Source organism: Entelurus aequoreus, linkage group LG11 (assembly GCF_033978785.1).
Source record: "Entelurus aequoreus isolate RoL-2023_Sb linkage group LG11, RoL_Eaeq_v1.1, whole genome shotgun sequence".
Classification (NCBI taxonomy): Eukaryota; Metazoa; Chordata; class Actinopteri; order Syngnathiformes; family Syngnathidae; genus Entelurus; species Entelurus aequoreus.
This window is the reverse complement of record NC_084741.1, coordinates 21,478,286-21,503,932: the sequence shown is the minus strand read 5'-3', so window position 1 is coordinate 21,503,932 and position 25,647 is coordinate 21,478,286. Positions and strand designations below refer to the sequence as shown.

Here is a 25,647-nt window from a genome sequence, read left to right as displayed (position 1 = left end):
ATCAAGGAATTATAGTCCACGTAAACAAATGCATATACAGTAGATAATTGCATGTAGGGTATATTTGTTCCCGTATTGTTAAATGCTCTTGTGTGTATTTTATGGTATTCAAAATAAGGATCTCGCTGATAATGGCGATGAGATACTACCTTATTGAATGTTCCCGATGAAAACACAAGCCAAAATAAATTATAATCAATATTTTAGTGCTGTGCTACGTGCACCACTCGTCAAAGTCGTGTCTAAAGAGAGCATGGCCAACTAAACAACAGGCGCCATGTTTGCTACCAAGGACGTTATGCGGCTGTGCCTTGAAGTATGCATTGCGGTAATTCTGATGTTAGTTTTCCTGACAAAATAAACCATAATAATACGTCTGAATAAAGTTTTAAACATACTCCAGCTTATAACCTTAAAATTAAACATGCTTTTATTTTGTCAAAATCAAATTTTGCAGCAGTATTTGATGCACGACAATGTAAATATTCATGCAGTGTTTAGTGGCCAGCAGGCTGTCTAAGATGCTTCGGATGGCACAATAAATGTACAAACCCCGTTTCCATATGAGTTGGGAAATTGTGTTAGATGTAAATATAAACGGAATACAATGATTTGCAAATCATTTTCAACCCATATTCAGTTGAATATGCTACAAAGACAACATGTTCAAACTCATAAACATTTTTTTTTTTGCAAATAATCATTAACTTTAGAATTTGATGCCAGCAACACGTGACAAATAAGTTGAGAAAGGTGGCAATAAATACTGATAAAGTTGAGGAATGCTCATCAAACACTTATTTGGAACATCCCACAGGTGAACAGGCTAATTGGGAACAGGTGGGTGCCATGATTGGGTATAAAAGTAGATTCCATGAAATGCTCAGTCATTCACAAACAAGGATGGGGCGAGGGTCACCACTTTGTCAACAAATGCGTGAGCAAATTGTTGAACAGTTTAAGAAAAACCTTTCTCAACCAGCTATTGCAAGGAATTTAGGGATTTCACCATCTATGGTCCGTAATATCATCAAAGGGTTCAGAGAATCTGGAGAAATCACTGCACGTAAGCAGCTAAGCCCGTGACCTTCGATCCCTCCGGCTGTACAGCATCAACAAGTGACATCAGTGTGTAAAGGATATCACCACATGGGCTCAGGAACACTTCAGAATCCCACTGTCAGTAACTACAGTTGGTCGCTACATCTGTAAGTGCAAGTTAAAACTCTCCTATGCAAGGCGAAAACCGTTTATCAACAACACCCGGAAACGCCGTCGGCTTCGCTGGGCCTGAGCTCATCTAAGATGGACTGATACAAAGTGGAAAAGTGTTCTGTGGTCTGACGAGTCCACATTTCAAATTGTTTTTGGAAACTGTGGACGTCGTGTCTTCCGGACCAAAGAGGAAAAGAACCATCCGGATTGTTATAGGCGCAAAGTTGAAAAGCCAGCATCTGTGATGGTATGGGGGTGTATTAGTGCCCAAGACATGGGTAACTTACACATCTGTGAAGGCGCCATTAATGCTGAAAGGTACATACAGGTTTTGGAGCAACATATGTTGCCATCCAAGCAACGTTACCATGGACGCCCCTGCTTATTTCAGCAAGACAATGCCAAGCCACGTGTTACATCAACGTGGCTTCATAGTAAAAGAGTGCGGGTACTAGACTGGCCTGCCTGTAGTCCAGACCTGTCTCCCATTGAAAATGTGTGGCGCATTATGAAGCCTAAAATACCACAACGGAGACCCCGGACTGTTGAACAACTTAAGCTGTACATCAAGCAAGAATGGGAAAGAATTCCACCTGAGAAGCTTCAAAAATGTGTCTCCTCAGTTCCCAAACGTTTACTGAGTGTTGTTAAAAGGAAAGGCCATGTAACACAGTGGTGAACATGCCCTTTCCCAACTACTTTGGCACGTGTTGCAGCCATGAAATTCTAAGTTAATTATTATTTGCAAAAAAAAATAAAGTTTATGAGTTTAATAAATAAATAATAAATGGGTTATACTTGTATAGCGCTTTTCTACCTTCAAGGTACTCAAAGCGCTTTGACAGTATTTCCACATTCACGCATTCACACACACACATTCACACACTGATGGCGGGAGCTGCCATGCAAGGCGCTAACCAGCAGCCATCAGGAGCAAGGGTGAAGTGTCTTGCCCAAGGACACAACGGACGTGACTAGGATGGTAGAAGGTGGGGATTGAACCCCAGTAACAAGCAACACTCCGATTGCTGGCACGGCCACTCTACCAACTTCGCCACGCCGTCCCAACATCAAACATCAAATATGTTGTCTTTGTAGTGCGTTCAATTGAATATGGGTTGAAAATTATTTGCTAATCATTGTATTCCGTTTATATTTACATCTAACACAATTTCCCAACTCATATGGAAACGGGGTTTGTAGATAAAAAATACACAAAACAACCAAAATAAGTTATTACCGTATTTTCCGGACCATAGGGCAAACCGGATTATAAGGCGCACTGCCGATGAATGGTCTATTTACGAATTTTTTTCATATATAATGCGCACCGGATTATAGGGCGCATTAAAGGAGTCATATTATTATTTTTATTTATGTTTTTCTAAATGTAAAACACTTCCTTGTGGTCTACATAACATGTAATGGTGGTTCTTTGGTCAAAATGTTGCATGGATTATGTTTTACAGATCATCTTCAAGCCGCTTTCTGACAGTCGCCTCTGAATGCTCCGTTTTGTGGGCGGTCTTATTGACGTGGCTCACCTTCGGCAGCGTCTTCTCCCCGTCTTCTTTGTTGTAGCGGTGTAGCGTGCAAGGACGGGAGTGGAAGAAGTGTCAAATTATGGGAGCTAACTATTTTAATGACATTCAGACTTTACTTCAATCAATAATGGAGCAGCATCTCCTCATCCGGAAACAACAACACCGGAAATGTGTCCCGTGAAAAACCGTCCGACCGGAACTCTCTAATAACTAAAGTTCCTTGGGTGAATAATATAAACTCACTACACCGGTATGTTTTAGCACTTTCATGGCGAGTTTACTGACAGATATAAGTAAGAACTTTACACTACTTTATACTAGAAATGGCAACAGCGGAGGATGAATGTCCCATAACAAGAAGATAGAGAAAAAGAAGAAACTTATAGACTACCTAGGCGGATGCGCGCAATTTTTCAGGATTTATGCAGATCCCTAATACAGATCAGCAGGTACCAGAAGGTAACAAAAGCTACTTTTGCATAATATTGCGAAACAAAACGCCAAATAATGTCTTACCTTATACACACACCATAATAATACTCGTATGTTCAAGCACAGTACAATTCTTCAAGCGGTGCGGCTTCATAGCTTACCAAAGTCGTACTAAAACATTTTGATAGATTTTTGAGCGCCGTGTGTAATGTTCTATATTTTCAATGGAACATATAAAATGTTGGTGTTGTTTACTTGAGTCATACTGCCATCATAGTGCAGCCTACGTATCTCTTATCTCTTGGTCACACTTATCATTACACCATGTACCAAATAAAATTGCTTCGAGGTCGGTAACCAAAACCAAAATGATTCCGTACATTTGGCGCACCGGGTTATAAGGCGCACTGTTGAGTTTTGAGGAAAAAAAATGATTTTAAGTGCGCCTTATAGTCCGGAAAATATGGTACCCTTATTTTGCCAAAATCCTCATTAGCTTTGGACCAACAATCACGGAGAAACTGGGACTTTTGTGTGAAGTATGTCAACTGTGGTGGCTGCCTCCAGTTAATTGTTTGTAATCACTGTGCTATTGATTAACAGTCAATTAAGTATGGATTGTACACGGCAAAAATCAAGTACAAAAACAATACAATTATATACATATATATATATATATACAGTGTTTCCCATAAACTGCCAAGATACCTGTGGCGGTGGGGGCGTGGCTATGGGCGTGGCTATGGGCGTGGCTATGGCCGTGGTCACCATGACATCATCGAGTAATTTGCATAATTTACTACAATGATATGATTTTCTCTAAAAAGGTTCAAAAAATGTATACTTACTAATCAATAATAACAGTTTTGATTTAAACGTCCATCCATCCATCCATCCATTTTACAATATAATTACAACACTTTGTGTACATATTTATATACAGATTTGAACAATAAGTTATTCACTGAAATATATTTATTAATCGTGGTTCTTACAAAAAGAATATCTTATAAAATATAAAAGCTAAAATGTCTCTTAAAGCTCTGCCCCTTTAATTAGTGCATACTAAATAATTTAACTTTAGCCTACTACTACAACCATATTATTTACCAGCAACATAAAGTGAAACAGAGGCAGAGGTGTCCTGCCACAGTCAGTAACAAATAAACAGAAAACAGTAGTGGTCAAATACAAATAAGGCAACAAGAGAAGTATCCTACACTTCTCTTTTGTAAAGTAAATCTGAACAGCCTTTATGGGCATCTACATCAACTATATGATTTGCCTGAGAAGCTGGACAGGAGAATTTTTTTTTTATTTGTGGCGGACGTAATTCTTTCGTGGCGGGCCGCCACAAATAAATGAATGTGTGGGAAACACTGATATATATAAAATATATTTATATATTCATGTAAAAATACAAATTTTTATAATTTATATATTAAATATGTATTATTTACGTATTCTTGTTTTTGATTTTTGCCATGTGCAATCCCTAATTAATGGACTGTTGATTTGCTTGTATGTTTGTAATCATGAAAATAAATAAAACAAAAACAAAAACATTATGTCAACTGTGTATGGCTATGCATGTTTAAACAGCGAAAAAAAAGTATTCAATTAAAAGAGATGTCGAATGAGGAAGTGTAGTGTACACTTAGCTGCAGCTGTGGCCAGCTCAAAGCTGGACGCAAACTGGGCGGCGGCGCCCTGTAGTCACGTGACCGACTATTTAGGAAATGGCCTGAAATAGAGTGGGCCATACTCTCTTTATACACGGCTCTGCTACTAGTGGTATGCAGGCTCCATTTAGTGGTACGCCCCCCCAAAAATCACTTAATTAAAGTAAAATGTTCTACTTTCCTATATTCAAACATAGTGTTACTGTTCACACTGTGTGTGATGTTACAGTGGCCAAAAATGTTAAATATACGTCTGCCTTGTTTTTAATGAATACTTGGGCCTACTACGCTACTGCATTTTATTCATTATGGTGGTACTTGGGCAGCCAAGTTTTTTCTGAGGTGGTACTTGGTGAAAAAAGGTTTATAGAGTAAAATCTGGTTTAAATGTGATAAATAAATAAATGATAAATGGGTTATACTTGTATAGCGCTTTTCTACCTTCAAGGTACTCAAAGCGCTTTGACAGTATTTCCACATTCACCCATTCACACACACATTCACACACTGATGGCGGGAGCTGCCATGCAAGGCGCTAACCAGCAGCCATCAGGAGCAAGGGTGAAGTGTCTTGCCCAAGGACACAACGGACGTGACTAGGATGGTAGAAGGTGGGGATTGAACCCCAGTAACCAGCAACCCTCCGATTGCTGGCATGGCCACTCTACCAACTTCGCCACGCCGTCCCCTAAATGTGAATTATCCGTACCCATATTATAACTGCCGCCAGTGGTTGATTCCTTAATAAAAATATATTTTCTAAAAAAATAATAATTATAATAATAATTATAGTAATGAATTTATTATATTTAATTATATTAACCAAATTAATTTATAGCAAATCATGTATAAAAAAATTACATATGCAATATGTAAAAGCATGTTAGCTCCAAATTTTGCACATTTCTTTGTGGTTATCAACAATCGAAAAAAAAATGATGATCATCAGAATGCCCACAATAGTGAAAGGAGAAAACGCAATTAAAATTGTTTAGCACACGCCTTGTGATTTATCAAGACTAGAACTGTTCTGCGGGAAAGAAAGGACGTACACACTGTCCGTTGCGCAGAAATAGCTGTGAGAAAGGAGGCGATCGCGCTGCAGTTCTGTCCTGCTTATGCTTGTCAACATATATGGACTGTCAACAATCAAAATAACAGCCTTAACGTCTATTCAGCAATATCATTTTATAACTTCATAGCAGCTGGATGACTTGACACGAGAACTCTCAGCATTTCCAAGAAGGCACGGGTATGCTTAAATAGAGGGAAGCTTCAAATATTCCTACAGTACAATTTTTGTACAATGACAACTTTTTTCTCACATTATAGCTCACTATATTCTATTAAAAAAAAACGACTTTCACAATAATTATGGCTTTAATCTTGTAAAATGTCATAATTTTGTCTTGTAAAATATTTTTTTCTCAGAATATTTTTAAAAATTCTGTAAAAAAACTTTCTCTTACAGGATTGCAATCTATTTTCTTAAGAAATTCGGATTTTTTTTCCCCCACAGTATATTTTATGTGATATTTAATGATGCGAAATGGCAAACCTTTTTCTATTAAAAATTTAAACGTCTTTCTTAAAATATTCATTAAAAAAATAACTTTTTTCTCGCAATATTGCTTTTTTCCCCCCAAAAAAAGACTATCAGAATTTTTGGGGACTTTAATTCTGTAAAATGTCATATTTTTTTCTGGTAAATTTAGAAAAAAATCTCTCAAAATATTCAGACATAATTCTTGTAAAATTAAATTTTTTCTCAAAGTATTAATAAAAAAAAAAGAAGACTTTTCTTCATAATATATTTGACTTTAATCTTGTAAAATCACATAATATTCCTAAATATTCTGGTAAAAAAACTAACAATATTGCAACATATTTTCTAAAATAAATCAGATTTTTTTTCTCAATATATTTGACTTTAATCATGTGAAATGGCATACCTTTTTCACAATTCTTGTAAGATAACTTTTTTTTTTCCACAATTTTGCTTTTTTCTAAAAAACAAAATTTATTTGGGTTTAATCCAGTAAAATGTCATAATTTTTTCCTTAAAATTCTCAAAATAAGAAAAACTCAAAAACTCAAAATATTAGTTTTTTTAAATAAATGTTTCATGATATATTTGACTTTAATCTTATAAAATGACAATTTAGTCTTGGAAAATATTTTTTTTCTCAGAAAATTCCTAAAAGTTCTGTAAAAAAAACCCTCTTGCAATATTGCAACATATTTTCTTAAAAAAATCATGAATTTTTTTCTTCATATATTTGACTTTAATCATATCTTTTTCACAATTCTTGTAAGGTACATTTTTTCTCAGAATATTGCGTTTTTCCTAAGAAAAAAAAAAAAAAGACTTTCACAATATATTTTTTTAAATACTTTTTTTCATAATATATTTGACTTTAATTTTGTAAAATTACATCATTTTGTCATGTAAAATAAAATAAATACAATCTCAGAATGTTCCTAAAAATTCTTGTATGACAACTTTTCTCACAATATTGCAACTTAAAATAGAAAATAAAAAAAAATGTCTTCCCACTGTTCTCAAAAACTTTGGTTTCTGACCACCAAAAACGTAGTTTGCGTAGGGATAAAAAGCCTGAAACGGTATATATTGTCACCATTTTCACCTAAAAACGGTTCTGTGGGGACAGCCAATTGGCCGCCTTTTAGTAGTTTGAAAAGCCAAATGGCTGCCCTTCGGGAGTTCTAGTTTAAGGGGCTGTTTAAAGCATGTTTTGGTGGCTGATGGCGTTTTTTTATGTTTTTCGTTGTTTCATATACTGTATATGAAAAAAAAAAATTCTAGCCATATGCATTTTCTTGCATCTGGAAAATTCCAGCGCACGCTTGTAGTTAGTGCCAGCATCTTCTAGGGTGCAACTTCGGCACGCTAAAATGCTGGTTTGGTTTTTGACTGCAGGATTGCCTCTAAAATGCCCGTAAAAAGTTTCTTAAAACTTAGGAAGACGCCACAGGTAGCTACTATAGAAGCATGATAACATGAATATGAAGTAAATTAAATTAAAGATTAAAGATTAAAGTACCAATGATTGTCACACACACACTAGATGTGGTGAAATTTGTCCAATGAGTGTTTCCGTGGTGAAAGTCGTGTAGTACACGCAAAAACACACCCACTATTAGTGAACTCAATTTTATAGTTTGCACACGCTGTTTAGTAGATCAGGCCCTTACAGTACAGTAAACACATTTAGCAGTCAACGATAGAAAAAGCATCTGCTGTGTTTTGTTGGCCAAGTAGTAAAAGAAAATATGACACACTGTTGCGCATTCACAGAAATAGAGGATTAATGACATGCAGTCTCTTCAAAGTAACTTTAACACGCCGCCACTTTGTGCCGCCTCGCCCACACTTTTAAGAACACGTCTGTGCTTGAGTACTTAATTGATCGATTTAATGCGGTGTGCTTGTTTCAGGGGTCTCTTGGGCAACCTGGACCACGAGGCAACCCGGGAGCGCCTGGAGAAGGTCTCGCAGGACCAAAGGTGAGTGGTCAGTTTGCAGACATTCATCTTTTTTTTTTTGTTGTGATTTGTAAACATGTAAAACACTGTACTTTATTTACTAGCAGAGTTCTTTACATATATGATTTGCAAATCCTTTTCAACCTATATTCAATTGATTAGACTGCAAAGACAAGATACTTAACGTTCGAACTGGTAAACTTTGTTATTTTTTGCAAATATCAGCTCATTTGGAATTATTTAATTTGGAGTTATTTAATTTGGAATTATTTAATGTTCATTTTTATTATTATTACATTATTTATTTGGAATATTTTAATTTGGAATTAGTTATTTTGGAATTATTTAATATGGAATTATTTAATGATCATGTTTATTTAATGTTAATGTTATATTCAATTGAATAGACTACAAAGACAAGATACTTAACGTTCAAACTGGTAAACTGTTATTTTTTGCAAATATTAACTCATTTGGAATTATTTAATTTGGAGTTATTTAATTTGGAATTATTTAATGTTCATGTTTATTATTATTGTATTATTTATTTGGAATTATTTAATTTGGAATTATTTATTTTGAAATTATTTAATTTTGAATTATTTAATGTTCATGTTTATTTAATGTTAATGTTATATTCAATTGAATAGACTGCAAAGACAAGATACTTAACGTTCAAACTGGTAAACTTTGCTATTTTTTTGCAAATATTAGCTCATTTGGAATTTGGTGCCTGCAACATGTTTCAAAAAAGCTGGCACAAGTGGCAAAAAAGACTGAGAAAGTTGAGGAATGCTCATCAAACACTTATTTGGAACATCCCACAGGTGAACAGGCTAATTGGGAACAGGTGGGTGCCATAATTGGGTATAAAAGCAGCTTCCATGGAATGCTCAGTCATTCACAAACAAGGATGGGGCGAGGGTCACCACTTTGTGAAAAAATGTGTGAGTAAATTGTCGAACAGTTTAAGAACAACATTTCTCAACCAGCTATTGCAAGGAATTTAGGGATTTCACCATCTACGGTCCGTAATATCATCAAAAGGTTCAGAGAATCTGGAGAAATCACTCCACGTAACATTGAATGCCCGTGACCTTGAATCCCTCAGGCGGTACTGCATCAAAAAGCAACATTAGTGTGTAAAGGATATCACCACATGCGCTCAGGAACACTTCAGAAAACCACTGTCAGTAGCTACAGTTGGTCGCTACATCTGTAAGTGCAAGTTAAAACTCTACTATGCAAAGCCAAAGCCATTTATCAACAACACCCAAAAACGCCGCCGGCTTCGCTGGGCCCGAGCTCATCTAAGATGGACTGATACAAAGTGGAAAAGTGTTCTGTGGTCTGACGAGTCCACATTTCAAATTGTTTTTGGAAACTGTGGACGTCGTGACCTCCGGAACAAAAAGGAAAATAACCATCCAGATTGTTATAGGCGCAAAGTACAAAAGCCAGCATCTGTGATGGTATGGGGGTGTATTAGTGCTCAATAATAATCTTGTTTCTGACAGCACAAATGATCAAAATAACTACAGTAATGAATACAATCGCGCCTCGACGGTCCAACAGAGTTCCTTGCAGGATTCAGTTGGAGCCACCATGAAAACTTTATAAAGTGTCCAGGCAATATTTTACATTGAAATGTTGTCCCCTGTTATGGTTATGGTGTTAGTTTATTTCCAACATGCATACAATTACAAAAATGCAATATATCACATACATCCAGATTCTCATTACAGCATGTCTGAAAAGGAGTAGGAGGAAGGAGAGCTTATTTATTCCTACCCCTTTTTGTATCATGGCAGTTTGTAACACATGTATTTGCACTCAACTGTGAATAAATAAATACATGTGGAGTTTGCATGTTCTCCCCGTGACTGCGTGGGTTCCCTCCGGGTACTCCGGCTTCCTCCCACCTCCAAAGACATGCACCTGGGGATAGGTTGATTGGCAACACTAAATTGGACCTAGTGTGTGAATGTGAGTGTGAATGTTGTCTGTCTATCTGTGTTGGCCCTGCGATGAGGTGGCGACTTGTCCAGGGTGTACCCCGCCTTCCGCCCAAATGCAGCTGAGATAGGCTCCCAGGGACAAGCGGTAGGAAATGAATGGATGGATGAGGAAATAAATACATAGACAAATGAGTAAGTACTTCATTATCAAATAGTTAAGTCATTTATGGTTCACATTATCTATCAATCAATCAATCAATCAATCAATCAATGTTTATTTATGAGATGAAGAGATATCTAATTTTTTATTAATGTTGAAGATGTTTATCATGATTATTTTTCCTTGTACTTTTAGTTTGAACAGTTTCTTGAATTGGATTATATTAGTACAGTTTGATTTTTTTACTTAACATTACATAATTTATTTCCACATACAGATGTATTAAAAGTTTTAAGTGTTGTACGTGCATACAAATGTTTTAAATTACATTTTCCTCTAAGGTTATATTTCTCTTATTTAGTTGAGAAGAAATGTTGTACATTCTTATAGTTAGAGTTTGCTTTGTACATCATTTTAGCTGTTTGCAAATGCACCAAATCGGTGAATTTCAGTATTTTTGATTCAATAAATAAAAGGTTTGTATGTTCTCGATATCCAACATTATGTATTATTCTAATTGATCTTTTTTGTAACACCGTTAGTGAATGAAAAGTACTTTTGTAGTTGTTTCTCCATATTTCTACACAATGATTCAGATATGGTAACACTAGCGAGCAGTAGAGAATATGAAGTGATTTTTGGTCCACAACATATTTTGCTTTATTCATTATTGAAATATTTCTTGCCACCTTACGTTTTATATTTTTTATATGAGGTTCATTTAATCATTTATTATTACACCCTCTAAATATAATGTATTTTACCCTTTCTATATGTTTTTTTAATTTCTCTTCTACTGTTACCGAATAGCATTAATTTAGTTTTACTGAGGTTTAAGGATAGTCTGTTTTTGTCAAGCCATCTTTTGCATTTGTTAATTTCTTCTGTTATTATTTTTATTGGCATATTTGTGTTTTCTCCTGAACAAAACGCAGTTGTGTCGTCTGCAAATAATAATACTAACTTGAAGTCTAACTTTACAAATGTCATTTATATAGAGATTTAACATTTTTGGTCCTAGTATTCATCCCTGGGGTATACCACACGATATATTTAGCTTTGTAGACATCTGTCCACCTGGGGACAACATTTCAATGTAAAATATTGCCTGGATACTTTATAAAGCTTTTATGGTGGCTCCAACTGAATCCTGCAATGAACTCTGTAGGACCGTCGAGGCGCGATTGTATTCATTACTGTAGTTATTTTGATCATTTGCGCCGTCAAAAACAAGATTACTATTGCACACTAACACGACATTCACAGTTTCCAAAAACACTCTGAAATGTGGACTCGTCAGACCACAGAACACTCTTACACTTTGCATCAGTCCATCTTAAATAAGCTCGGGCCCAGCGAAGCCGGCGCCGTTTCTGGGTGTTGTTGATAAATGTCTTTCGCTTTGCATAGTAGAGTTTTAACTTGCACTTACAGATGTAGCGACCAACTGTAGTTACTGACAGTGGTTTTCTGAAGTGTTCCTGAGCCCATGTGGTGATATCCTTTAGACACTGATGTCGGTTTTTGATGCAGGGATCGAAGGTAACGGGCATTCAATGTTACGTGGAGTGATTTCTCCAGATTCTCAACCTTTTGATGATATTACGGACCGTAGATGGTGAAATCCCTAAATTCCTTGCAATAGCTGGTTGAGAAATGTTGTTCATAAACTGTTCGACAATTCGCTCACGCATTTGTTGACAAAGTGGTGACCCTCGCCCCATCCTTGTTGTGAATGACTGACCATTCCATGGAAGCTGCTTTTATACCCAATCACGGCACCCACCTGTTCCCAATTAGCCTGTTCACCCGTGGGATGTTCCAAATAAGTGTTTGATGAGCATTCCTCAACTTTCTCAGTCTTTTTTGCCACTTGTGCCAGCTTTTTTTAAACATGTTGCAGGCATCAAATTCCAAATGAGCTAATATTTGCAAAAAATAACAAAGTTTACCAGTTTGAACGTTAAGTATCTTCTCTTTGCAGTCAATTCAATTGAATATAACATGAACATTAAATAAACATGAACATGAAATAATTCCAAATTAAATCATTCCAAATAAATAATATAATAATAATAAACATGAACATTAAATAATTCAAAATTAAATAATTCCAAATGAGCTAATATTTGCAAAAAATAACAAAGTTTACCAGTTTGAACGTTAAGTATCTTGTCTTTGCAGTCTATTCAATTGAATATAACATTAACATCAAATAAACATGAACATTAAATAATTCCAAATCAAATAATTCCAAATAAATAATATAATAATAATAAACATAAACATTATGTAATTCCAAATTAAATAATTCCAAATGAGCTAATATTTGCAAAAAATAACAAAGTTTACCAGTTTGAACATTAAGTATCTTGTCTTTGCAGTCTATTCAATTGAATATAACATTAACATTAAATAAACATGAATATGAAATAATTCCAAATTAAATAATTCCAAATAAATAATATAATAATAATAAACATGAACATTAAATAATTCCAAATTAAATAATTCCAAATGAGCTAATATTTGCAAAAAATAACAACGTTTACCAGTTTGAACGTTAAGTATCTTGTCTTTGCAGTCTATTCAATTGAATATAACATTAACATTAAATAAACATGAATATGAAATAATTCCAAATTAAATAATTCCAAATAAATAATATAATAATAATAAACATGAACATTAAATAATTCCAAATTAAATAATTCCAAATGAGCTAATATTTGCAAAAAATAACAACGTTTACCAGTTTGAACGTTAAGTATCTTGTCTTTGCAGTCTATTCAATTGAATATAACATTAACATTAAATAAACATGAACATTAAATAATTCAAAATTAAATAATTCAAAATAAATAATATAATAATAATAAACATGAACATTAAATAATTAAAAATTAAATAATTCCAAATGAGCTAATATTTGCAAAAAATAACAACGTTTACCAGTTTGAACGATAAGTATCTTGTCTTTGCAGTCTATTCAATTGAATATAACATTAACATTAAATAAACATGATCATTAAATATCTTGTCTTTGTAGTCTATTCAATTGAATATAAGTTGAAAAGGATTTGAAAATCATTGTATTCTGTTTTTAGTTACGATTTACACAACGTGCCAACTTCACTGGTTCTGGGGTGTGTATAATACTACTAGCAGTAGTTAATATGTATTTTATATTTCCTTTTTCTTTACATGTTAGGGTGACCGAGGATTTGAAGGACCACGGGGGAATCGTGGGCTGCCTGGTATCGGGTTCAAAGGTGACAAGGTACTGTCACATATTTATTGTTTAGGTTTCCTAAGCTTTCCTGGCAGACCAGAATACTGTCTGTTTGACAATATATTTATTTCAGGGCGGCCTAGGTCCACCTGGCCAACATGGTCCAGTTGGTTCTCCAGGTGTTGGACACCAAGGGGAAAAGGTGACGTAAACAAAGAAAAATCTCAACATTAAATATCAAAATCTCTTACCTGCACTTTTTGGTGTCTTTTCCTATAGGGTGTCCACGGCCCAGCAGGTCCCACAGGCCCCAGAGGCGGTCCAGGTGTGGGATTACCAGGACCTAAGGTATAGGGAAGAAGCAGACTCTCATTAACTGCCTGATGAAGCGCAAACGAAGCTGCTAATCGTGATGGACGTTCAGCTGTTTAGCTTTTTGATTGCATGGAAATGCCTCATCATAGACGCATAATCACCGCATGCTTGCGGGCACAAATATGCAGATTGGAAAAGGGTGTCCCTGTCAATCAAAACGCTCACGCGGACGCCTTCATGATGTGAGCACGATGAGATACGTTTCAGTTTCCATTGAAAAGTGAAGTAGTGATATGTCAAATCAAAACACATATCAAATATCACCTTTGACTTATTTCACCTTTTAAAATAAACACATTAATATTAGGGGTGCCGGACTGTGGGGGGGCGTGGCCTGCAGACCTGCAGCGAAGCGGGGTGTGCCCCGACCGGTTTCGAGATTAGCGACAGGTGCGTAGATGGCCCACCTGGGTCTGATTATCTAATCACCTGTCGCTCTGTTAAAAGCCGGAGAGGCGAAGGAAGTTAGAGAGCGAGCGAGACTGACTCAGAGACGATGGCTGAAAAACACAAAAAGAGACGCATATTGAAAAATAAATCATTGTTCAGAACTATGAACGAAGCTGTCATGTCCGTGATTGGTGGTCTGAAGAACCCGGAAGAGCAACTCTTCCACACGGACAAATTGCAATTTTTATTTATCACGATTCTGAACCGATTCAAAATCGGAATCAATTTTTAAAAATAAATGTTTTAGCCCAATTTTCACACTTTTTAGTGTTTTGTAAAAAAACAAAACATATTTTTTAAATTTATATACTACATTTTTAGGGCTGTCAAATTTAACATGGTAAGACACGTGATTAATCAAAATTTTGTTATTTATATATCATGTATAAACGCAGATAAGTCAAGCAATTTATTTTGACCACACATACTACTTTCTCTTAATTGCGGACGGTTATCCAAAAGGCGTTGGATCGTTATACAGTTTGTGATCAGGTCGGTGCAAACGACAGGGAAAAATGTCACCACCTGTGGCCACAGGTTAGGCCGTGCCAGCAACCTGAGGGTTCCTGGTTCAATCCCCACCTTCTACCAACCTCGTCACGTCCGTTGTGTCCCTGAGCAAGACACTTCACCCCTGCTCCTGATGGGTCGTGGTTAGTGTTAGAATAATTGTTTCTAAATGATCACAAAAACTTTGTGTTACATTGAGGGTCTGGTGTGAAGACTAAAGCTGTCTTTGAAACCTACCAAGAGTAAGGCTCGTAAAACTCCACTGTGTAGGGAGGGGAAAGCAAGATGAAGGTGTTCCTGTGTTCTTTCATGTATGGTAATCAACAGAAAGATACTTCAAAGCGTAGAGAAGACAGGATCTGCCCAATATCCAGACGACCTCTTTTTGAACCTCCTTTTTGAACTGGTTTACGAACGTCTTTTTGAACGGACCTTTTCAGGGAATTGTTTAAGACCTTTTCTGTGAACTTTTTGCGACCTTTGTCCTTTGGAAACAGCGGTGGCCATGTGGTCAGGGAGGGTCCAAAATAAAAGAAGGAGGCGTGCAGTCTTTTGGCATAGCGTGCTGAGATGAGTACCTTGAAGGTAGAAAAGCGCTATACAAGTATAACCCATTTACCATTCCTGTGTTTTCGCTTTATTTCCTGTTTAGCACTCCTTTTTTGGTTTTCACTTCCTAAGTGTGGCGACCTGCAGTGACTCGACCACTACCGCTGAGCGCCGTTTCCCTCCCTTGCCTCTGATTAGTGATCAGGAGACTCACCTGCTGCTGAGCACTAATTAGAGAGCTTTATAAGCCAGCCTCGCTTCTTGGTGGGCTCTGGATTATTCTGTTACACCTCGGCATTGTAGAGTTGCAAAGACTTGAGACGACGTGCAGGTAAGAATGTCTGATTCTAAAAGACAAAAAAGGAATCGTGCAGCACAGGAGCGCACAAGAAGCACACTGGGCAGGCTAGCATGCAGTGAGCAAATGGAACGCCAATATTTAGCATCAATGCAACACTTAAGGAATCAATTTAAGAATCAAAGACATTCTTACCTGCACTTCCGCTCGAGTATCCACAATGCCGAGACGTAACAGAATGATCTAGCTCCCACTAAGGAGTGAAGCTGGCTTATAAAGCTCTCTGGTTAGCGATCAGAAATAGGTGAGTCTTCTGATCAATCATCAGAGGGAAACGGTGCAGGAAGACACACACAGGAAGTGGAAACCAAAATAGGAGCGCTAAACGGGAAATAAAGCCAGAAAACAGAAAATACACCCAAAAACGTAGACTAGACATTACCTGAGCCACAAGTCATGACAGAAAATACACTTTAGATAAAACCAAGGTAATTTGCATCTACTCCAGCGGATAATACCCTCATCAAAGCACAAGATTAAAATACCATCTACAAACCCTGTTTCCATATGAGTTGGGAAATTGTGTTAGATGTAAATATAAACGGAATACAATGATTTGCAAATCCTTTTCAACCCATATTCAATTGAATGCACTACAAAGACAAGATATTTGATGTTCAAACTCATAATTTTTATTTATTTTTTGCAAATAATAATTAACTTAGAATTTCATGGCTGCAACACGTGCCAAAGTAGTTGGGAAAGGGCATGTTCACCACTGTGTTACATCACCTTTTCCTTTAACAACACTCAATAAACGATTGGGAACTGAGGAAACTTTATTTAGGGCTATATAAATAAACATTGATTGATTGATTGAAACTAATTGTTGAAGCTTTGAAAGTGGAACTCTTTCCCATTCTTGTTTTATGTAGAGCTTCAGTCGTTCAACAGTCCGGGGTCTCCGCTGTCGTATTTTACGCTTCATAATGCGCCACACATTTTCGATGGGAGACAGGTCTGGACTGCAGACGGGCCAGGAAAGTACCCGCACTCTTTTTTGACGAAGCCACGCTGTTGTAACACGTGCTGAATGTGGCTTGGCATTGTCTTGCTGAAATAAGCAGGGGCGTCCATGAAAAAGATGGCGCTTAGATGGCAGCATATGTTGTTCCAAAACCTGTATGTACCTTTCAGCATTAATGGTGCCTTCACAGATGTGTAAGTTACCCATGTCTTGGGCACTAATACACCCCCATACCATCACAGATGCTGGCTTTTCAACTTTGCGTCGATAACAGTCGGGATGGTTCGCTTCCCCTTTGGTCCGGTTGACACGATGTTGAATATTTCCAAAAACAATTTAAAATGTGGACTCGTCAGACCACAGAACACTTTTCCACTTTGCATCAGTCCATCTTAGATGATCTCGGGCCCAGAGAAGCCGGCAGCGTTTCTGGATGTTGTTGATAAATGGCTTTCGCTTTGCATAGTAGAGCTTTAACTTGCACTTACAGATGTAGTGACAAACTGTATTTAGTGACAGTGGTTTTCTGAAGTGTTCCTGAGCCTATGTGGTGATATCCTTTGGAGATTGATGTCGGTTTTTGATACAGTGCCGTCTGAGGGATCGAAGGTCACGGTCATTCAATGTTGGTTTCCGGCCATGCCGCTTACGTGGAGTAATTTTTCCAGATTCTCTGAAACTTTTGATGATATTATGGACCGTAGATGTGGAAATCCCTAAATTTCTTGCAATTGCACTTTGAGAAACGTTATTCTTAAACTGTTTGACTATTTGCTCACGCAGTTGTGGACAAAGGGGTGTACCTCGCCCCATCCTTGTTTGTGAATGACTGAGCATTTTTTGGGAAACTGTTTTTATACCCAATCATGGGACCCACCTGTTCCCAATTAGCCTGCACACCTGTGGGATGTTCCAAATAAGTGTTTGATGAGCATTCCTCAACTTTATCAGTATTTATTGCCACCTTTCCCAACTTCTTTGTCACGTGTTGCTGGCATCAAATTCTAAAGTTGATTATTTGCAAAAAAATAAATGTTTATCAGTTTGAACATCAAATATGTTGTCTTTGTAGCATACTCAACTGAATATGGGTTGAAAATGATTTGCAAATCATTGTATTCCGTTTATATTTACATCTAACACAATTTCCCAACTCATGTGGAAACGGGGTTTGTAAAAGCAGAACATGTGTTAGAGGCAGCCGCTAGCAAAAACGCCACTAGCAAACTCAGAAGTGTGATTAATCTGATTGAAAAGAATCAATTTAAATCGAGAATAGTCTTGAATCGAGACTAATTGAATCGTGAGTTGTTGTAATATCCACAACGCTAATGTGTTCTATAACACTGGCGGCAATACAAACAAAACAGAGTTTGTGTTTGTGTGACAATTAGGGAAATCAGGGATTCTCAGGAGTTCCAGGACCACCTGGTGGGAGAGGCGAGGGAGTGCAAGGACCAAAAGTAAGTGTGGTAACTTTGTACTACAAACTCACACAACAATTACATCCCAAAGGGTAACTTTTAGACAAAACCTTTGATACAACATTATGATGCTCTTAGGGGGATGTGGGAGCCCAGGGTCCACCCGGCATCCCTGGTCAGCCAGGAGAGGATGGGGTCGCAGGGCAAAAGGTATCAAAGTTCACTGTGTTACAGTATTAAAGGTATTTAACGAATATTTTGAAGTTACTTTGGTTCCCTCCTTTTTTGAATGTCAGGGTGACATCGGGTTCCCGGGGTCCAGGGGACCAGACGGTAGTCCTGGTACAGGCGCCCCTGGAGGAAAGGTGAAGATTTGCACACAGTTTTTTAATCATCATTATGATTGTAATAGCATGAGAAAACTTAGCATGATGTTTTGTCAGGGGGACAGAGGGGACAGAGGGACCAGGGGTCAGCCAGGTGCTGTTGGTCCTGCGGGACCAGTGGGACCAAAGGTAAGGGTTTACGAGGCCATCATTGTTGTGCAACTTGGTGAAGTTGTGGTACATCGATCTGCTTTGAGGTTGTGAATAGAAACTTTCACTTCATACTTTTCTGGAATGCAGCCCAATTAGTGTTTTGTGTTAAGGGGGATCCTGGATTTATCGGGCCACCCGGTGCACCAGGACAACTAGGGAGGGGTATTCCTGGTGCCAAGGTAAGAACATGCGGTGCAACCCCGTTTGTTTCATCGCATCGTCCATTCTTGCTGTCCCTCTAGGGAGATCCCGGTCCGCAAGGTTCCGCTGGAGCTGTGGGTGAGCCAGGCCGGGGTATAACTGGACCCAAGGTGCATTCAAGTTCTTATTACTTTCAATAATCTATGATGACAAAGTTCTGACAGTGTGGTCTGTTTTTAAAGGGTGACAGAGGGTTTCCAGGACCTGCAGGGTTGTCTGGAGGTAAAGGAGAAGGCAGTCCAGGCTTTCCAGTGAGTACCAATGTACTTTATCAGTGTCCAGCCTTTGCTGGTCCTTGTTATCATCCTTTTGCCTTAGGGTCTTCCAGGACCTCCTGGCTTGACGGGCGAGCCTGGACCAGATGGAGTAGGCCTACCAGGACCAAAGGTAAGGATGAGGTAGCAAAGAATGATGAGTGGATGATAACTCGCTTCATTTCATCCAGGGAGACAGAGGCCTACCTGGAACTCCTGGACCTGGAGGGCCACCGGGAACTGGACATCTTGGGCCAAAGGTAGTCTTTTAAATTGTGATTATCATGCATTGAAGCCTTAAAGATTTGAATTTCTCTTGAGAGACAGGCTTTTGACTTTTTCGTGCAGGGTTCCATTGGCGCAATAGGCCCTCCCGGTCCACAGGGCCCCCCAGGTGAGGGTATCCAAGGACAAAAGGTAAAGCTTCCACATGAAAACTGCAGGATCCACTTTGCAAGAGTGCAGACTCCAGAATGTTTTGACTTTCTTTCCAGGGAGAGCCTGGATTCCAGGGGATTCCTGGCCCGAGAGGTCCTTCTGGACTAGGACTGCAAGGGGACAAGGTACCACGATCTTGCTGATATTCCCTTAACCAAAGTCCTTGAGAAATACTTAAGAATACCTATGCCAGCTTGACTCTGTGGTTTAAGCCTGATTAGATGGATGCTACTCTGCTCTTGCAGGGGGACCGAGGCTTCAGTGGTGAGAGAGGAAAAAAGGGAGACAGTGGGTCTGCTGGAGAACCTGGAGCCTCTGGACCTTTGGTACTGGATTTTGTTTTAAAACAAGTTATGAATGGAGAAATAGATGGATATGGGAATGGACAGGTTTGACTCTACAAACCTAGGATGTACTGTGCGAATGATGGTTGAGGACTCAACCTGAATGCATCCTCTCATGGTCTATCTGTTTTGAATCACAGGGACGAGTGGGACAAAAAGGTGAACCTGGAATTACGGTAAGTCAAATAATGTCAAAGTTAAAGATCAACGTGATTTTTGAATACATGGCTTTGCAACTCAGTCCTGAGAACCTTTCTTTGCTGCCTTTCACAGAGGGAAGAAATAATCAAAATCGTGAGATCAATATGCAGTAAGTCGGTAACACTGAGACATAGTTTCTACTTCTGTCCCATGATTAAAGTCCAGGTGACTATCTCATGTCCCAGATTGCGGGGTGACGTGCCGCCAAAGCCCCTTGGAGCTGGTCTTTGTGATTGACAGCTCCGAGAGTGTGGGCCCGGACAACTTCCATGTCATCAAAGACTTTGTGAGTGCCGTCGTAGACCGGGCTTCCGTGGGCAGGGGCACCACACGGGTAGGCGTGGTGCTCTACAGCCACATCAACACGGTGGTGGTCAGCCTCAACCAGGAGGCCTCCCTGGACGAGGTCAAGTCGGCGGTGCGCTCCATGACCTATTTGGGCGAGGGCACTTTTACGGGCAGCGCCATCCATCGGGCCAACCATCTTTTCAGAGCGGCTAGGGTCGGGGTGAGGAAGGTGGCCATCGTCATCACAGACGGCCAGGCCGACAAGAGGGACTCGGTCAGTCTGGAGAGCGCAGTGAGGGAAGCCCGGGCAAGTAACATCGAGATGTTTGTGATCGGTGTGGTCAACACCAGCGACCCGCTGTTTGTGGAGTTCAAGAAGGAACTGGACCTCATGGCTTCGGAACCAGACGGAGACCACGTGTACCTCATCAACGACTTCAAAACACTGCCAGGTGACAATGGCCAGATCTTATGACGCAAAAAAACACGGACTAGAATAGCAAGTAGATAAAAAATAGCTCTACAGATCCTGAAAATCTCAGAAACAACCATTATCTGCTAACACCCATAGTCCCAACTTTAGTTAGCGGTCACTAGCTTACAGTGAGCTAAAGTGCTAGATTACCTTATCTGCTATACGTTGGCATTATCTTACATGTGATAATGTTGACAACATAATTTTTTCATGTGGTTAATCTTTATCCAGGTTGGATAAACAACTGAATGCTTCTTTGAATGTTTAGTTCAATTGTAGGTTAGCAGCTAGCAGCAGGTGGGTGTCAGCTATTTTGAAGTACAGCCAAGTTAGCATCATTAGTGACGCTGATTAATTGTTCCAGCCCTCGAGAAGAATCTGTTGAGCCGCATCTGTGAGGACGGTCAAGGAGTCTCCCTGCAGCCGGTTCCATCTCATCCCGAAAGAGAACCCACTGCGCCGCAGAGACCAAAAACAAACGACAGAACCTCGTTGGAACCCCAAAGACTGCCTTTCTTTGACAGGGAACCTTTTAGACCAGGAACGAACGTTGATCCGAAGCACCCCGTCACGGCTGGAGTCAACGGGCCGGTGGCACCCACCATGAAGACCCCACGGGGGTCCCGTCCACCCATGACTTCTGCATCCCCACGTGAGTTTGTCCAAAAAGAAGCTCGATGATGACATGTTGAAATGTTTTAAAAAGAGTACAAAAAACAAAACAACATCTTACCTCCATGGCAGAGCGCTGCAGTCAGCCTCTAGACCCGGGGCCGTGCCGGGACTACGTGGTGAGGTGGTACTATGACGCCACGGCCAACTCCTGCGCTCAGTTCTGGTTTGGAGGCTGTCAAGGTAACACCAACCAATTTGACAGCAAAAAGAGCTGTAAGGAAGCCTGCGTGCACGTCTAACAGGAACTATCATGGTACTGTCCTTTAACAGTTTTACCAAGTCTGACTCTAATGTGAACACAATGTTTAACAATTTATTCCAACTTTAAAAACATATTTTTGTCATCTACTCACGTACCCGATCATTTCATTGATAACCATTAACTGTTCAGTAAAGCCGATCATGTTGATATTTTTTTAAATCTTAATTTCAATAAAGTGTAATGTCATTGAAGAATAAAGCTATTTTTGAACTATTGCTGTTGCATTGAGCTCACTTATTTAAAATTTTTTTTTTTTTTTTTAAAGAGTATTTATATGAAAATAACTTATTTTTGGCTGCATATCAATTACTTACTCCTTGTTATTATCTATGTCACAGGTGTCAAACTCAAGTACATTATCATTTCTTACCAAATATATTCATTTTTTCCATATTGACAGAAAACAAACTTGTATGCTGCATGCAATTGCATATTTTCAAACTTGAATATTATTCATTAATGCTACAAAAATGTACAAAAATTTGTTAAAGGAGTCATATTATATATAGTTTGTTCTACATTTAAAACACTTCCTTGTGGTCTACATAGCATGTAATGGTGGTTCTTATTTTTATAATTTAGAACTATACTCTACTATAAGCTACAGCAGGGGTGTCCACACTTTTTCAGCAGGCGAGTTATTTATCAAATGACCATGACGAGGTGATCTACCTTACATATATATATATATACACACACACACACACGCACACACACATTTAAATATACCAGTGAAGTTGGCACGTTGTGTAATTCGTAAATAAAAACGGAATACAATGATTTGCGAATCCTTTTCAACTTATATTCAATTGAATAGACTGCAAAGACAAGATACTTAATGTTCGAACTGAGAAACTTTTTTTTTTTTTTTTGCAAATAATCATTAACTTAGAATTTAATGGCAGGAACACATTGCAAAAAAGTTGGCACAGGGGCATTTTTACCACTGTGTTACATGGCCTTTCCTTTTAACAACACTCAGTAAACGTTTGGGAACTGAGGAGACACATTTTTGAAGCTTCTCAGGTGGAATTCTTTCCCATTCTTGCTTGATGTACAGCTTAAGTTGTTCAACAGTCCGGGGTCTCCGTTGTGGTATTTTAGGCTTCATAATGCAGCACATATTTTCAATGGGAGACCGGTCTGGACTACAGGCAGACCAGTCTAGTACCCGCACTCTTTTACTATGAAGCCACGTTGATGTAACACGTAGCTTGGCATTGTCTTGCTGAAATAAGCAGGGGCGTCCATGGTAACGTTGCTTGGATGGCAACATATGTTGCTCCAAAACCTGTATGTACCTTTCAGCATTAATGGTGCCTTCACAGATGTGTAAGTTACCCATGCCTTGGGCACTAATACACCCCCATACCATCACAGATGCTGGCTTTTCAACTTTGCGCCTATAACAGTCCGGATGGTTCTTTTCCTCTTTGGTCCGGAGGACACGACGTCCACAGTTTCCAAAAACAATTTGAAATGTGGACTCGTCAGACCACAGAACACTTTTCCACTTTGTATCAGTCCATCTTAGATGAGCTCAGGCCCAGCGAAGCCGACGGCGTTTCTGGGTGTTGTTGATAAACGGTTTGCGCCTTGCATAGGAGAGTTTTAACTTGCACTTACAGATGTAGCGACCAACTGTAGTTACTGACAGTGGGTTCCTGAAGTGTTCCTGAGCCCATGCGGTGATATCCTTTACACACTGATGTCGCTTGTTGATGCAGTACAGCCTGATGGATCGAAGGTTACGGGCTTAGCTGCTTACGTGCAGTGATTTCTCCAGATTCTCTGAACCCTTTGATGATATTACGGACCGTAGATGGTGAAATCCCTAAATTCCTTGCAATAGCTGGTTGAGAAAGGTTTTTCTTAAACTGTTCAACAATTTGCTCACGCATCTGTTGACAAAGTGGTGACCCTCGCCCCATCCTTGTTTGTGAATGACTGAGCATTTCTTGGAATCTACTTTCATACCCAATCATGGCACCCACCTGTTCCCAATTTGCCTGTTAACCTGTGGGATGTTCCAAATAAGTGTTTGATGAGCATTCCTCAACTTTATCAGTATTTATTGCCACCTTTCCCGACTTCTTTGTCACGTGTTGCTGGCATCAAATTCTAAAGTTAATGATTATTTGCAAAAAAAAAAAGTTTATCAGTTTGAACATCAAATATGTTGTCTTTGTAGCATATTCAACTGAATATGGGTTGAAAATGATTTGCAAATCATTGTATTCCGTTTATATTTACATCTAACACAATTTCCCAACTCATTGGAAACGGGATTTGTATATACCAGGGTTTCTGCAGGTTTCAACATGTCAAATTTAAGCCTTTTTTTAAGACCATCTTGAAAATAATTTAAGACAATTTCACATCCATACGGACAAGAATACGACAAAGTAAAATCAGAGGTCCAGAATGAATTTTAAGTATATGGATTCATTCACTGCTCTTTCACATTGGAAAACAAAATGGTTAAACTAACTAAATACACCAGGAGCTTCTCTAGTGTAAACTAATTGAAAAGAATATTAGCAAACATCGTAACAGCCAATTTTCAGATTTGCCATAGAAGCGTTTTCTTGCAAGAGGTGAAGTGTGCTTCATATCAAGTGTTTTCATGTAACATCAACATCGGTAGAGGAACGCACAACAATATGCTAAAGCTAAATGGTTAACTTTGGCAATGTTTTTTTTTTCGGCTGTGAGAATTGAGCAAAGCGAGAAAAAGCATCTACAGTACTACTGTACCCCCATTTACTTCCGGGGCTGCGTCCAATAAAGTCACAAAGTTGCCGGGGGTCCTTAACCGGCACGTGACTGTCCTGTTTCGCGCCTGTACAAAAAAACCCAATAAACGATTTCTTCAGATTCCAGCAGCTGTCAAAGACGAAGTATCCTTCCAGCGACGGGCAGTCAAAGCCGAAATGCTATCGATTGCTGTCAATGACGTAAGAGGAAACATGACCACGGAAGTAAATGGGGGGGGGGGAGATTTTGTAGGGGGAAGAAATTTGGCGTGACACAGCACACCACAACAGAAGAAGAAAAAAATAAAAAGATGCCAACGCCGGCAGCAAACGTGGTACGCGACAAACTAAAAAAGGGAATACTAAAGACCAGGGAAAAAAAATAACAATAGTCAACACTTTCTTAATGGAAATGACAATAATATTATAATAATGATAAATAATATTATCACGCATTAATATCTCTTAGCCTCTAATGCGTGGCTAAGGGATATTAATGCGTGGCACGCATTATTATTTACATTATCATTCCATTCCACTTTCACCGCCATGTTTACAAACACTTGCCTCCACGCAGTCACGGGGAGAACATGCAAACTCCACAGAGAAAGACCCCGAGCCCGGGGATCGAACCCAGGACTAGGGATGTCCGATAATGGCTTTTTGCAGATATCCGATATTGTCCAACTCTTAATTAACGATACCGATATCAACTGATTCTGATATATACAGTCGTGGAATTAACACATTATTATGCCTAATTTGGACAACCAGGTATGGTGAAGATAAGGTCATTTAAAAAAAAAATTATAAAATAAAATAAGATAAATAAATTAAAAACATTTTCTTGA

General features: G+C 38.6%; 1 protein-coding gene and 1 long non-coding RNA gene across 2 annotated transcripts in view; one reads left to right on the top strand and one right to left on the bottom strand.

Annotated features, from left to right (window-relative positions):
• Positions 1-14,535, bottom strand: part of LOC133659868 (uncharacterized) — a 34,743-nt gene extending 20,208 nt beyond the window's left edge. The window contains exon 1 of the long non-coding RNA XR_009827733.1: positions 13,982-14,535. This is a non-coding gene — a long non-coding RNA (uncharacterized LOC133659868). The remainder of the gene's footprint in view (positions 1-13,981) is intronic.
• col28a1b (collagen, type XXVIII, alpha 1b) overlaps positions 1-22,017 on the top strand; it is a 47,306-nt gene extending 25,289 nt beyond the window's left edge. The window contains exons 14-34 of the mRNA XM_062062682.1: positions 8,333-8,401; positions 13,710-13,778; positions 13,864-13,932; positions 14,010-14,078; positions 18,334-18,402; positions 18,502-18,573; positions 18,660-18,728; positions 18,807-18,878; positions 19,013-19,081; positions 19,145-19,213; positions 19,286-19,354; positions 19,422-19,490; positions 19,549-19,617; positions 19,706-19,774; positions 19,852-19,920; positions 20,041-20,121; positions 20,280-20,315; positions 20,413-20,449; positions 20,526-21,080; positions 21,468-21,755; positions 21,848-22,017. Of these exons, the coding sequence (XP_061918666.1) occupies positions 8,333-8,401; positions 13,710-13,778; positions 13,864-13,932; positions 14,010-14,078; positions 18,334-18,402; positions 18,502-18,573; positions 18,660-18,728; positions 18,807-18,878; positions 19,013-19,081; positions 19,145-19,213; positions 19,286-19,354; positions 19,422-19,490; positions 19,549-19,617; positions 19,706-19,774; positions 19,852-19,920; positions 20,041-20,121; positions 20,280-20,315; positions 20,413-20,449; positions 20,526-21,080; positions 21,468-21,755; positions 21,848-22,017 (2,208 nt within the window). The remainder of the gene's footprint in view (positions 1-8,332; positions 8,402-13,709; positions 13,779-13,863; positions 13,933-14,009; positions 14,079-18,333; positions 18,403-18,501; positions 18,574-18,659; positions 18,729-18,806; positions 18,879-19,012; positions 19,082-19,144; positions 19,214-19,285; positions 19,355-19,421; positions 19,491-19,548; positions 19,618-19,705; positions 19,775-19,851; positions 19,921-20,040; positions 20,122-20,279; positions 20,316-20,412; positions 20,450-20,525; positions 21,081-21,467; positions 21,756-21,847) is intronic.
• Positions 22,018-25,647: the final 3,630 nt, after the last annotated feature.